This window comes from Camelina sativa, chromosome 5 (assembly GCF_000633955.1).
Source record: "Camelina sativa cultivar DH55 chromosome 5, Cs, whole genome shotgun sequence".
NCBI classification, from domain to species: Eukaryota; Viridiplantae; Streptophyta; class Magnoliopsida; order Brassicales; family Brassicaceae; genus Camelina; species Camelina sativa.
In genome coordinates this window covers 22,553,808-22,567,226 of record NC_025689.1, presented here as the reverse complement: position 1 = coordinate 22,567,226, position 13,419 = coordinate 22,553,808, and the positions used below count along the sequence as shown (strand labels likewise).

The following is a 13,419-nucleotide window of genomic DNA, read 5'->3' as shown; positions in this document are numbered from 1 at the left end:
AAAAAAAAAAAAAAAAAAAAAAAAAGATAAAGTGTGTGTTTGTTGTGTGTGACTTGTGATCCATAAATCTAATTGAATGGATGGTCAAAGTGAAATAACTATAACCTTGAATACTAATACAAGAACACCAGAAAATCAGTAAACTGAGCTTTATTAAGAATTTTTTAAACAATTATTTTACAAGCTTGTTTGATCAGTTATGCAACACCACAACAACTGGTTTGCCACTAAATCAATCCTAATCTACCCAATCATACTTGCACAGCAACAACTATACTCACTCTTTCACTCACCGATGAAACCCTTAAAACAATATATTTTCTCTTGCTTAAATCTAAACTCACACTTTTCTCTTTACAAAAGTGTTGATCGAACAAAGATGTGTTTGCTTCTATTTTATAGATTGCAACAATCTTCACCATACTCTTCTTTATCCAGCAAATCCTCCTATGCTTCATGTCCTTCAAGAACCCTCTCTTTATCCAATGGGTCATAGGAGAAACCTCATCATTATGTTGACTTTAACAAATCACTTGCTTGTAGCTTCCAACAAACACCTTTTAGCCTGATACATTTTTCGCCCATGCTCCTATCTCCACCCTCGATGTGCTGCACTGTCTCCAATGTGTTGTGCTGGCATAAACCACTTGACAGTTTTCCGCTTTGTCTGAAGTCTTTCAGGTCCATTCCGCGACAGCTTGTAACTCTTACAGATACTTTGTTTCTTCACAAAGAGGAGGACATATGAACTTGATCGATTGGTCACAATTCTTGTTAATAACGCACACGCACAAGGTTGACGTTGTGGTCTCTCTTTGAGAAGGAAACATACTCGGGAGACATATCCAGAGTCTAAGACGAGGTATACAAAAGTAGAAATCTCTCTGAAAGACGAGATAAAACATATGAAGTGCGTTTGTTAAAAGATCACACTTATGACTTATGTTCCACGTCTAACTTATGATGTCCTAGGGCCAAAAATGTTTGACGTCCGTAACTCTAGTTTTCATGTGGAGATTTTGAGTGAAGTGGGTGAAGGCTATCTTGGAGATCGGTGGAATAGACTTTTCCAATTATGGTTACTTACTGTCACGTTTTTGTTGATGTCCAGATCGGTCACAATTAGAATGTTTAGTTCGGTAAAAAGGAGGTCGAAGTTCTCTTCTATTAATCGGTGCCGGGACACAATAAGACGGGTTACAACACGACTTAGACGAGTTATAAACAATGGACGAATACAATAGACGAGCTGCGGGCTCGTCGATTCTAGTTATGGACGAGTGTGGCTTTGTACTTGCTATCCGTATTCTTCTTCCTTTTTGTGATCCCCTGACTTGGATGCCGTACGCTCATTTTTATAGGGAACTGTGCCGGTTCGTTCTCCAAAAAGACCAAAATACCCCTCCTTAGGAGACTTATTTTGGGTTTTTCTTGGGCCAGGCTTCTTATTGAGGTGAGGATCTACCCCTAACAGTAGTCCCCCCCCTTCATCCCCAGTTCGTAGCCTTTAGACGAAGAACTGTTTGCAGTGTTTTAGGAGGATTCATCTTTTTCAAAGCGGCTCGGCACGAAGGCTTGATCGAACCTGGGTCTTTTTCTTTTGATTGTTGTGATGATGACCTTTAGACAAGACTAGTGGAAGCGAACGGTCGCGCGTGAGATTACTCGACTTTTGATACTTGGGGTCGAATCATCGTGCATGGTGCTTGACGCGCGTGAAATCCGGAAGTTGTACCGTCGCCGAACGCGTGTTGTAATGATTGCGTTTCTAGAATCTTCCTTTTTCTTTTTCTATAAATACCACCCCTCTACTTCTCTTATTTCATCTTATCGAGTTTTGGTGCTTTCATCGTTCAGGTATTCTTCCTTCTCACTATCTCGTCGTTTTTTTTTCGTCTGCTTGTTAGTGTTTCGCACTTTTCGTTATGAATTCCCCCCAATCCATATCTTCTGATCCTTCCGCCGCCAGTCACCTTCGACGAGACACTTCTTCTGAGTCCAACGGTTTGGCCAAGCCTGCTCGCCGTAAGGCACACTCTCGGGTTTCTTCTGATTCGTCGTCGGCGGGTTCTGACTCGGTTCAATTCGCAACGATCTAACATCGCCTTTTTCTGAGGGGGCCGTTTCAAGCTCGTCGGGCCTTCCCTGCAGGATCCCTTCCCTGGTTGACGAGCCATTAACCGACGACAAGTCTTTCCCTGAGATAGATGATTTCCCTCCGCCGATCGAAAATATCTTCTTCCATATGCGCCGATCAACGCTGAAAATTGACTCGGCGGTTGAAGCGGTTCGTATTGGGAAGCTAAGCGTCACGCTGAATATTTTGATCCCATCTCCGGCTCAACGTCCCTGGGATGCTCCTCCTGGTTTCATATGTCTCTCGAAGAAATACTTTACCGAATGTGGGCTTTCTTTCCCTCTTCCTTCCTTCTTGATGACGTACTTTGCTCGACGTAAGGCGGCCATTTCACAGTTTGCCCCAGCAACTTTTCGAAATGCCATGGGCCTCTCAATCATGGCCGAGGCTATGGGAGTCAAGCTTACTTGTGACCACCTGGAGGAGCTGACGAGTCTGAACCCGTCAAATCGGACTAAATCCCCTGGGCTTTATTACTTGGCCTCAGCAAAGAATACAACGCTCGTCGAAGGTGCTAAAGGAAAAACGTATAACTGGAAAGGCTCATATTTCTTTTTAGAAGTTTTTCCGGGGGTTCTTGAGGATCCATCTATTCCTTGGTTTTCTGGGTGGAACCCTTCACCCGGTAGCCGACCGTTCTTGCTTAATTATTTTTGTCCTTTGCTGGCCTTTGGTTTCACTTAACCTTTTTATTATTTTTTTTTTTGTAGTCGTCGTTCCAAGGTGCCTACTTCCATACCCCCCTTCTTTTCAAGCTTAGATTGAAGCGATTAAGCTCTTCTGCCCTTACGTCTGGCCGGGTACTGAGTCAGAGAGAGGTTGTCCGAGAAAAGCACTAGCTCCGTCGAAGAAGAAAGGTAACTTTATGTACTTTTAATCAACTTTCCATTTCATGCTTCGACCTAACGCTGTTTTTGTCTACTATTAGCCGGAACAATGGGCAAACTGAATATGAACGTCCCTGATGCGTCTGCCCGCTATCGCCGGGCTTCAGGATCCTCATCTTTGCCTTGTTTGACTCCTCGATCGGACTCTCGTCTTGCTGCCAATCCTTCCGGCGCTGGGTCATCCCAAAAGGTTCTTACTCAGTCTCATCGGTCGGTCGACGCTCCGTTGAGACAACCTTCAAATCCCCTTCCTCCGAATCTCCACATCGGACCTGCCGAGACACTCCCGAGGAGGAAAGTGGACGAGACTTCGGGTCGTAATACCACGGTTACTAAAAATTCTCAGAAGAGGAAGGAGGGCACAGACCAAGAGCGACCGGATCCCTCAAAGAAACCCTAGACGTCTGACTACAGCTGGAACTTCTCTCATTCTTCTTGATCTCGTCCTTTCCCGGATGATTCTCAATCTTGCGCCGAGCTTTTGTGGTTACTGACGTTGCCCAAGCCGCCTTTGAGGTTTGTCTGTTTTACCGATCCCATACTAAGTTCTCTTGTCTCTCTTTTTTTTTTTACAGCTTATTGCTCGAACTAATCGCTTGGCCTCACGGTATGATCGTCGTGTTCGGGATCTGGAGGACAATCGTTCGGGAGTATCAACTTTTTTTGAGAGGATTGAACGTCTTGAGGCCCAGCTGGGGGAAGCGGTTTGATCTAATCCGAGGCTGAGTGACAAGGTTTCGAAGCTTGAAAACCATCGGCGCAGATTGGTCTCGGAGAGGGATGGTCTCTTGACGAAACTCGAGGTATTGGACGCTTCTTGTAACAGGCTGCAGCTTACTCTTAACTCGGAGACGAAGAGGCTCAGAGATCGGCGCGAGGATTTCGGGTTTTTTTAGAGGATCAACGCCTATCATAAGATAACCGTTCGTGTACAAAAGCTTTTGGCCAAACTCAAGGAGTATGCTGACGCGGCCGAGGCGTCCAGGGAGAAATTCCTTGAGTACAACCAAGCTGTTGGAAACGTCCAGATGCTCGAGACGCTCATCGCCGAGGGTCAAATCTCTTTAGTCGCAGAGGGGGTCAAAGAGAGGATTGTCGCTGTGATGTCTCAGTTAAGGACGAGGTTGAAGGTATTGACCTTCCGGATATTACCGATGCTGACTTCGACGTTACTACGCTCTTTGCTGAGCCTCTTCCCCCGATCCCGACTTGGGTTGCTTCTCCTGTAAGAGGGGATACTGAGGGCCACGACGATGAGGTAGAGGATGATAGGTCTGAAAGTGGATAAATCGAAGCTGATGGAGTCGAAGGACAGATCGACGACCATCCTGCTGATGGAGCCGAGGAGCGGATCGTCGATCGTCCTGCTGATGGACATCCTCCGACCCCTGGCCGCGGGTCTCCAGTTACTGGTCTAATTTCTTAGTCTCTGTTTCAATCTTTGTCGTTTCTGCCGTGTTTTGGGGTCGGTCCCCCCGTATTAACATGTTGTTTGTCGTGTCAGGGGTTGGCTCCCTCGTACTTTTACTTTGCATGTCGTGTTAGGGGTCGGCAACCTTTTGAACCTTTAACGTTTTTCTTTTTGGCATTTAATTGCGCTTTTTCATTGAATGTCTGTGATTTCCAAGGTGTCTCCTATTGGTCATTGCTTCTTTTTGACAATTGTGTCTTTCGCTCTATAAATAATCCTCTTTGTCCAATTCATTTCTTGTGTTTCCTTGGCGAGTTTATTCGTCGTCCTTGTAGGGAGGAGAAATTGCTCTGATGCCAATAACAACAAGGTTGGCGTGGTTGCGAAGAGCGCGGGAGCGACTTGCCGTGAGGTCCGACGAGGTGATTCGTTCGGAACTTGACTACTATCATGCTTGTATCCAGCGGCTGAGGGCTTATTTCATCACCACTCGTCGTTCGTTTGGGCGTTATTTCAATTTCTACCGTGTAGACGGAACTATAGAGTGCCTCCAAATGTTGATTGGCGAAGGGCTCTTTGTCCCAAAGTGGAGGTGGGACCGATTGCTGGATGAGCGCTCCCGTCGTGAGGCGTTATTTGCGGAAGAAGTAATACCTGACCTTGAGCAAGGCGACCTTGAGTTTATCGGTCGAAGGCCGTTTGAAGATCATGCGGAGATTGATATTTGTCGGGCTCGTGTCGACGTGCTGCGACGTTATACTACTCAGCTGGAGAGCACGAGTCACTACTTCTGTGAGAGTAGTCGTGCTGAAGAGATCTGCACGTAACTCGAGGAGATAGTTGCTAGAGGTGCTGACGTTCCTCTAGACGTACTGAAGGATTTGAAGGAGTCGTGCCGTTATTGGGAGACGATGATCAGCGGGTTGGAATTCAACGAACCGTCCAACGCCGATCTGGGAATTTAATGATTGTTCTCTTTTTTTTTGTATGTAGTGCTCGTTCGTCGAGCTTTGCTTTTGTTTGTATTCTCCCCCCCCTTTTTTTTCTTTTGGTGTGTCGTAGTGGGGTCGGCTCCCGTATTGGACTATTGTCGTTGTTTTTATAAAGTTTCGTCTTTTATTACTTTATATCGTCATCCGTTCATGTTATTAGTGGCAACTATGTTTTACTAGGTGCAATTCACGATTATCGGCTTACGACTGTCATGCGAGTTGTGACTCGGTTAACTTCATATAACCAGGTGCGACTTGTGATGGTCGGCTTATCCCTTTTGTGCGAGTTGCGACTCGGCTAACTTCATATAACCAGGTGCGACTCGTGATGGTCAGCTTATCCTTTTTGTGCGAGTTGCGACTCGGCTAATTTCACATAACCAGGTGCAACTCGTGATGGTCGGCTTATCCTTTTTGTGCGAGTTGCGACTCGGCTTTAAATAGTACGTCGGAACGTCGAGTCGTTACTGGGCCAGAGTAACGATTTAAATAGTTTACGAATAGCGACGACTCAATCTTATGAGGAAAGAAAATTTATATTACTGGCAGCTGTGTTCCGTTAAACGGGACTGCCTACGTACCCCCTGATCAGGAGGGATCAAGCCGCTCGTAGTTCACATTACATGGTTGTTCGAATTTTAGAAAGAACGAGCTGAACATAGCCGACACCGGTTCGCCGCTCATTGTCACCGGTTTAGATGCATGGAATTCTAAGACCTTGGCACCGGTTCGCCGCTCATTGTCAAATGCTCGTACACGCCAGGATGGACGACCATGGATACCTGGTATGGACCTTCCCAATTGACTCCCATTTTTCCAGCGTTTTGCTTGGCGGTATTTTCGAAGACCTTTTGGAGGACAAGATCTCCTTCGTCAAAATGTCAATTATGGACTTTCTTGTTGTAGTACTTGGCTGCGGCGAGCTGATAATTATGGATTCGCATAAGTGCCTTATAGTGTTCCTCTTCCAATTCGTCGAGTCTATCCAGGAGCATCTGATTCTTGAGTGCGGTGTCTTGGACGAGCATTGTTCGTCGGAGACTCGTACTGCCGACTTGGGCGGGTGCCATTGCTTCCATTCCGTAAGCTAGGGAGAACGGAGTTTGGTTAGTTGCTTGCCTCGGGGTTGTGCGGTAGGACCAGAGCACTCCGTCAAGCTCGTCGGCCCAGGCACCTTTCTTGGCGTCCAACCTTTTCTTCAAGCCGTCGAGTATAGTTTTGATTGTTGCCTCAGCTTGTCCGTTCCCTTGTGGGTACCTCGCGTTGATTTCCTCAACTTGATTCGCCACCTTGCGCAAAAACTTTCAAATTGTAGGGAGATAAAACTGCGACCCATTGTCAGTAATTATTTCGTACGGGAGGCCGTGGCGACAAATTATATATTTCCAGACGAAGAGTTGGACGTCCCTGGCTTTGATGTTGGCATAAGACTCGGCTTCGACCCACTTGGTGAAATAGTTGGTGAGGTCGAGTATATACAGTTTTTGTCCGGAAGTCAGTAATGGGCCGATGATGTCCATTGCCCAACGCATGAAAGGATAAGGAGCTATGCCGGCTCGCAAGAGTTCGGTCGGCACTTCTCGCATTTGGCGATGAACTCTTCGCAATCGGATATCATCGTTGGCCAGTAATGACCATGATTTTTGATTCGTAGTGCAAGGGCTCGGCCACCCGAGTGGTTACCTCCGGCTCCTTCGTGAGTTTCCATCATGACGCGCTCTGTGTCTTCTCCATGTATACACAGCAAGAGGGCTCCTGACGCGATCCACCAAAGTAAATGGTCTTTCATTAAGGTATAGTGGGCAGCTTTTGTCTTCAGTTGTCGTTTGACCCATTTGTCTGTTGGCACGTCGCCATCGGCGAGAAATGCGCGGATTTCAACTCGCCAGTCCGTCTTGTCGCTTTCTGAAGGAGGTTCGCACTGTCGGCGCGATGTTGCCGTTCGATAGGTGGTTCTAATTCCGTTAGGTTGGTGAAGAGCGAGGCATGTCTCGGCGTGCGTTTCTCCTATGCTCGGTGATAGACAGGTTTCACCCAGGGTATCAATCCCCTATGCAGGTGTAGTACAAAGGGTTATCAATCGAAATGGTTGTCTATTGCTAGCAGGAAGGATATGATCAGTACAATACAAGTCAAGCCAAGCAGATACGGTTTTGGTTCTAACAATCCTAAAATAAACAAAAGAAAAGAATATAAACAAGAAACCACACGACCTAAGTACTCGATGCAAGCAATTGAGTACAGGATCGAGTGAGGTGATCGAGTATGCAAGTGAGATATGAACAGCTGGAGGTATTACTCGATGCAGGTTATCATGTACCTGATCGGGTAGGTTGTCGAGTAAGTGAAGAAAATGCAAATGATGGAAATACGAAAGTTCCTAAGGATGGGGGTAATCGAATCCTAAGTATCCTAGACCAGTACGGATGCCTTACATGCCTCAAGCAATTATTTCCTAGACAATGAACCTCTAAAACCTTGTCACCACACTTTCGCACTAGCAACAATCAACCTTGACCACATTACCACACTGTCGCACTAGCAATATGAACAAGCAGGCATTAAGAACGATTCTTTATTGTCAGTAGACTTAAACTCATCTAATTTTGTTACTCAGAGTTAAGTAAACCTCTAGCATTGGCTAAATCAAGCATTTTATCTACTCCTTTCGGCCTGTAGCATTTGTAAACGCCCTAGATCTAATCTCAACCTTTCGGTCTGTTGACAGCATTAAGAACACCAACCTAGAAGGAAATCTATCAATCATTTACAATCAACTAAAGCATCCTAACCGATCAAGAACACAAAATCATCTATCCCATCCCTAGAAACTTTACTACACTACTCGGACATAGAAACGAATAACAAAGCAATCAAAATGAATGAAAATGACATTGTATAAAAAGAAAGAGTAGAGTAGAAGGAGTACAAGATAGAAATCTAAGAAAACTACAAAATAAAAATGCAAAACGAAAAGAAAATGTTTGAGTCGCTCAGTTCTCTCACAGAAGCTCTCGCTCTCTGGTTTGAGGGTCTGCGGTGTGCTCGTTAGCGATCTAGGGAAAGAGGGGGTTTATATATGGAAACCGCCTAGCTTCCCAGACCTGCCCGATGGTCTACTCGATGGGGTACACGAGGGTGAAGTCGGGTTACTCCTCGGGTGGATCTTCAGGTTGCTCTTCATGCTCTTGGATCCTCTTCGATCGTGTTGGGGTTCAGACTTGTTCTTGTAGTTCGATGGCTCCTTCAGGTACATGCTCGAGTTTTCCTAGTTTTCCCCCATTTTTGGCTCTTTAGCACCTGTTTTCATCCAAAATATGCAAATGCAGAAATGCAACACCCTAAATGCTCTAAAAGTGAATTCCTACAGTTAATGGCCTAAAAATGCTAAGTTAGAGGTATGAACAATGCAAAATATGGACAAAAAAGGATGCTAAAAACATATAAAAAGGAGAGTTATCACTCGGCGTGTCGATGCTTTCGACTGGGATAATTCGTCGAAGGTCCGGGTCTGACGCTGAGGCGAGTGCTACTAAAGCATCGGCTGGGGCATTATCCCCTCTGGGGATTTTGATGAGCTCGAACTCGTCAAAGCGCTTGGACAAGATCCTAACGACGTCGAGGTAGGCGGCCATAGGTTCGCTTTTTGTATTGTATTCGCCGCTGAACTGGTTGGCGACAAGTTGGGAATCGTAGAAAGCTCGAATCCGCTTGATTTGCATCCCGTTGGTGAGCCTAAGCCCGGCGATTAGTGTCTCGTACTCGGCGGCATTTTTAGTTGCCTGGAATCATAGACGGAAAGATTGCTCCAAAATTTCCCCGGTTGGGGAAGTTAGTCGAATTCCTACTCCAGATCCGAGATTGGAGGATGCACCGTCCACGTGTCGGGTCCATCGGTCGTCCAATGGATCGGTGGGTGTTGGCTCGGCTTCGTTCAACGGTAATTCAATTAAAAAAATGGCCAGTACTTATGACTTGGCGGCTGGACGAGTACGATACTCAATGTCATACTCGCTGAGCTCGATTGCCCACTTCGTTAGTCAACCGGACTAGTTCGGACTGTGCAGTATAGATCGTATGGGCTGGTTAGACAGGACGGCAATGGTGTGCGACTGAAAATAGGGTCAGAGCTTTCTTGCATATGTGACGACTGTCAGGGCAACTTTTTCGACTGTTGGGTAGCGGGTTTCCGCATCATCAAGGGATTTGCTTACATAATAGATGGGTCGTTGCTCTCCTCGATCGTCTTTAACGAGTACTCCGCTGACTGTCGACTCGGAGACCGCGATGTAAAGAAATAGGTTTTCACCGAGCTTCGGGTTAGCTAAGATCAGGGAGTCGATAAGTAGCTTTTCAATTCATTGAACGCGCTGTGACAGGCTTCGTTCCACTCGAACTTTCCTTTAGTTTTGAGGAGTTGGTAGAATGGTAGGCATTTGTCGGTCGATCTGGATATAAAGCGATTCAGGGCAGCAATTCGTCTGGTTAACCGTTGTACTTCTCTAGCGTTCCTTGGCAACGGTAAGTCAATGGTCGCCTTGATTTGCTTTGGGTTTGCTTCAATACCTCGCCTAGTTACCAAGTATCCGAGAAACTCCCCTGATTTGACTACGAATGTGCATTTGGCCGGATTTAGCTTCATTCCATACTTGTTCAGAGTATCAAAGCACTGTCGCAGATGAGTGATATGGTCGCTTGCGCGCTGCGACTTGACGAGCATATCGTCTATGTAAACTTCCATAGTCCTGCCGAGTTGCTCGGCGAACATCTTGTTGACGAGTCGTTGATACGTTGCTCCCGCATTTTTTAAGCCGAAGGGCATGACCTTGTAACAATAGGTCCCCCTGTCTGTGATGAACGATGTATTTTCCTGGTCGTCCTTATGCATTAAGATTTGATTGTACCCAGAGAAGGCGTCCATAAAGGTTAACAGCTCGTTGCCTGCGGTTGCCTCGACGAGTTGATCAATCCTTGGTAATGGGAAACTATCCTTTGGGCAGGCCTTATTAAGATCGGTGAAATCCACACAGACTCGCCATTTTCCGTTTTTCTTCTTGACGACTACCGGGTTGGCTTACCACTCGGGGTACTTTACTTCTACGATTGATCCGGCACCGAGGAGCTTTTCAACTTCGTCGTTTACTGCTTGCGATATTTCGGGGCCTAGCTCGCGTCGTTTCTGTTTGACTGGCTTATGCGTTGGATCGACATTGAGTTGGTGAGTCGCAACATTTGGATCAATTCCTTTTATGTCAGTCACAGTCCGTGAAAACGTCGAGATGTTGGTTTTAAAGAAAAGAATTAACTCGTCGCGCATGGCTGGACTTATCTCCGTTCTGATATTCACGCATTGTTTCTTATCAGTCTCGTCGAGACTTACTTCTTCTATTGCAGTGACACCCTGCTGGATTGGACTCGGTTTCCCGTCCGTTGGCGATGTGCTGTCGTCGCCGACCCATTGCTTTGATTGCTATAACTTCTTTCCGGTATGGATCTTGTGCTCGATCAGGAAGCAGGCCCTTGCGCTCTACTGGTTTCCGCGTAGCGTATATACACCTTTTGGGGTCGGGAATTTGACGCACTGATGGTATGTCGATGGGACTGCGTTCATCTTATGAAGCCATGGGGTTCCAAGGATGACGTTATAGATCGTCGGTTTGTCGATAACTGCGAATCTGAAATACCTAGCCATCCCTCCCACGAAAATTGGCAGATTGATAGTGCCGACTGACATGATGTGATCCCCGTCGAAGCCGGTTAGAGAGTGGCATTCTGGCTTGATTTCGCTTTCACCGACCTCCATTTGTACCAAGATGTTCCTGAAAATCACATTTACCGAGCTTCCAGTGTCGACTAGGATTCTTGTCACTTCGCTTTCGCCGATCAGATTTTCGACGACCAATGGGTCGTTGTGCGGCAGATCCAAGCCTTCAAGGTCGCTATTATCAAATGATATTGGCATACTGTCAGAATCGATCCTTGACGGCCACGATTTCTTCATTTCAGTTTTCTTGGTGTAGTCCCTTATTGACCTGACTGAGTCGTTGCAACCTGCTAGTCCGCCCATAATCATGGTTATTCGTCTTATCGTTGGGGGGCACTGATCGAGCTTGTGATCTGTGTGCGGTCGCTTTTCATGATTAATATCGTTATGAACTTCCATCTCGTCTTCACTTTGGTCGGCGAGTGTCTTAGAATCCTTGACGAATTTACGAGCGATGTTTTCGGTGCGCTTGGCATTGTTTCGTCCAGTTCGGGCTGTTTTGCTTCTGCCAGGCTCGACAACTATTGCTCCTTTCTTGTATCGTTTCATCAAGACCGTCTGGAGGTAACGACATTCTTCGGTTGTGTGGGTGGTACTCTGGTGATAATCACAGTACGGGTTGCGCTACTTTCACCTCCTTCCTTCCGGATGTACTTATTTTTGCTGATCGCAAAGGTTTGACGAGTTCAGTCTTGATTTCTGGTGAAATGTTGTCGTGGTTCGACGTGTTCGATTTTTGGAGCTACAGCTACTGGTTGTTTGGCTATAGCACTTTTCTCTGCGGAAAGCTTCTTAGCGTTGACAACTTTCTCTTCTTCAAGTTTGATGTGCTTCGCAGCTCGGCACAGAGCGTCGGCTATAGTTTCCACGTGTGTCAAAGAGAATTCCTCCTTGAACCGAGACTCGTACCAAAGCGCATTCTTGAGCGCAACAATAGCAGCAGCATCCGGAATTGAGACATTAACGACGATTTCTTTGAAACGTCCGATAAAGGACCGAAGCGATTCGTTTCGCTGCTGAGTTAGAGCGTACAAGTTGGCATGGGAATTCTTGTTATCCATTAGAACAGAGAATTGTTTCAAGAATTCAGTTATCAGCTCTTTGATACTGTCAATCGAACCAGATGGAAGTCGCGAAAACCAACTCAAGGCAGTTCCTGTTAGATGCTCGGCGAAAACTTGACAGGCTCCAGCGTCATATTCTGCCGGGCTGAACTGGGCCGAGGGCCACACCGAAGGTAAGTAAGAAATCTCGTGGGTCGAGCATACCGTCGTAATAACCCAGCCTTGGCTTGACTGCTCGTTTTACTGCTGTTGTAGCGAGTCTTCGAGAGAATGGAGTTTGTTGCGTCGCTTCGAGCATAAGTTCTACCTCGGGTGCTTTGCTTGTTGCTTTGTGGAATATTGTCTCCATTTCTTGCATCTTCTCTCTGATTTCTCTCATCTCGACATCCTTTGCCCCGTTGTTCTGGTCGTTAATGCGCGGGATAGGGTTACGCTCCAGTTCACTGGTTTGCGCATGCGATCCTCGCATTGCTCTTGCCGAGAGAAAATTCATCAGGTTTTGCCGGATGCTGTGAAGATGATTGATCTCGTCTTGAGAGCTGACTTGAGCTGCGGTGAGTGCGTCCAACCGGGTGTTCGTTCGTTCTTCTTGTTGGTCAAGACGCGTTAAAATCCCGCGGAACAGTTCGTCAATACTGAAGACGGGCTGGCTATTGAGCAAAGTGAGTTGTGCAGGGACCTGCGTTGGCTGTGCGGTCGTCGGGCTTGTTAAGTTGGACGCGATGACGAACGTTTCCGGGCTTTCTACTGTCACCCTTCCTTGGAGCGTCCGGTGTTGGGAGGACTATCTGCTCCGCTTGATCCATCGCTGGAGTGGTCGTTCCCCCCAACGAACCAGCTTCCTTGCTTCCTTCTTTGTCGACTGTTGTCATCTCGTCTAGTCGTCGTAGGTCCGTTCTTCAAACTTGTCAGAGAAATTCGACTTGGTTCCCCTTCCTGGCGCGCCAAATTGTTGATGTCCAGATCGGTCACAATTAGAATGTTTAGTTTGGTAAAAAGGAGATCGAAATTCTCTTCTATTAATCGGTGCCGGGACACAAAAAGACGGATTACAACACGACTTAAACGAGTTATAAACAATGGACGAATACAGTAGACGAGCTGCGGGCTCGTCGATTCTAGTTATGGACGAGTGTGGCTTTGTACTTGCTATCCGTATTCTTC

At 46.5% G+C, this 13,419-nt stretch overlaps 1 protein-coding gene across 1 annotated transcript; it reads right to left on the bottom strand.

Annotated features, from left to right (window-relative positions):
- LOC104789482 lies at positions 6,309-10,249 on the bottom strand. The gene is made up of 2 exons (XM_010515174.1): positions 9,926-10,249; positions 6,309-6,716 (listed from the first exon to the last, which is right to left on the bottom strand). Exons 1-2 carry the CDS (start codon positions 10,247-10,249, stop codon positions 6,309-6,311), a joined length of 732 nt encoding a protein of 243 aa, XP_010513476.1.

Bases quoted from the DNA above. Each gene is read 5' to 3' on its own strand.
- LOC104789482 (XM_010515174.1), bottom strand. From the start codon at position 10,249: ATGCCCTTCGGCTTAAAAAATGCGGGAGCAACGTATCAACGACTCGTC. The intron at 6,717-9,925 runs GTACAACGGTTA...TTTTTGCGCAAG, and splicing joins TGCCAAGGAACGCTAGAGAA to GTGGCGAATCAAGTTGAGGA.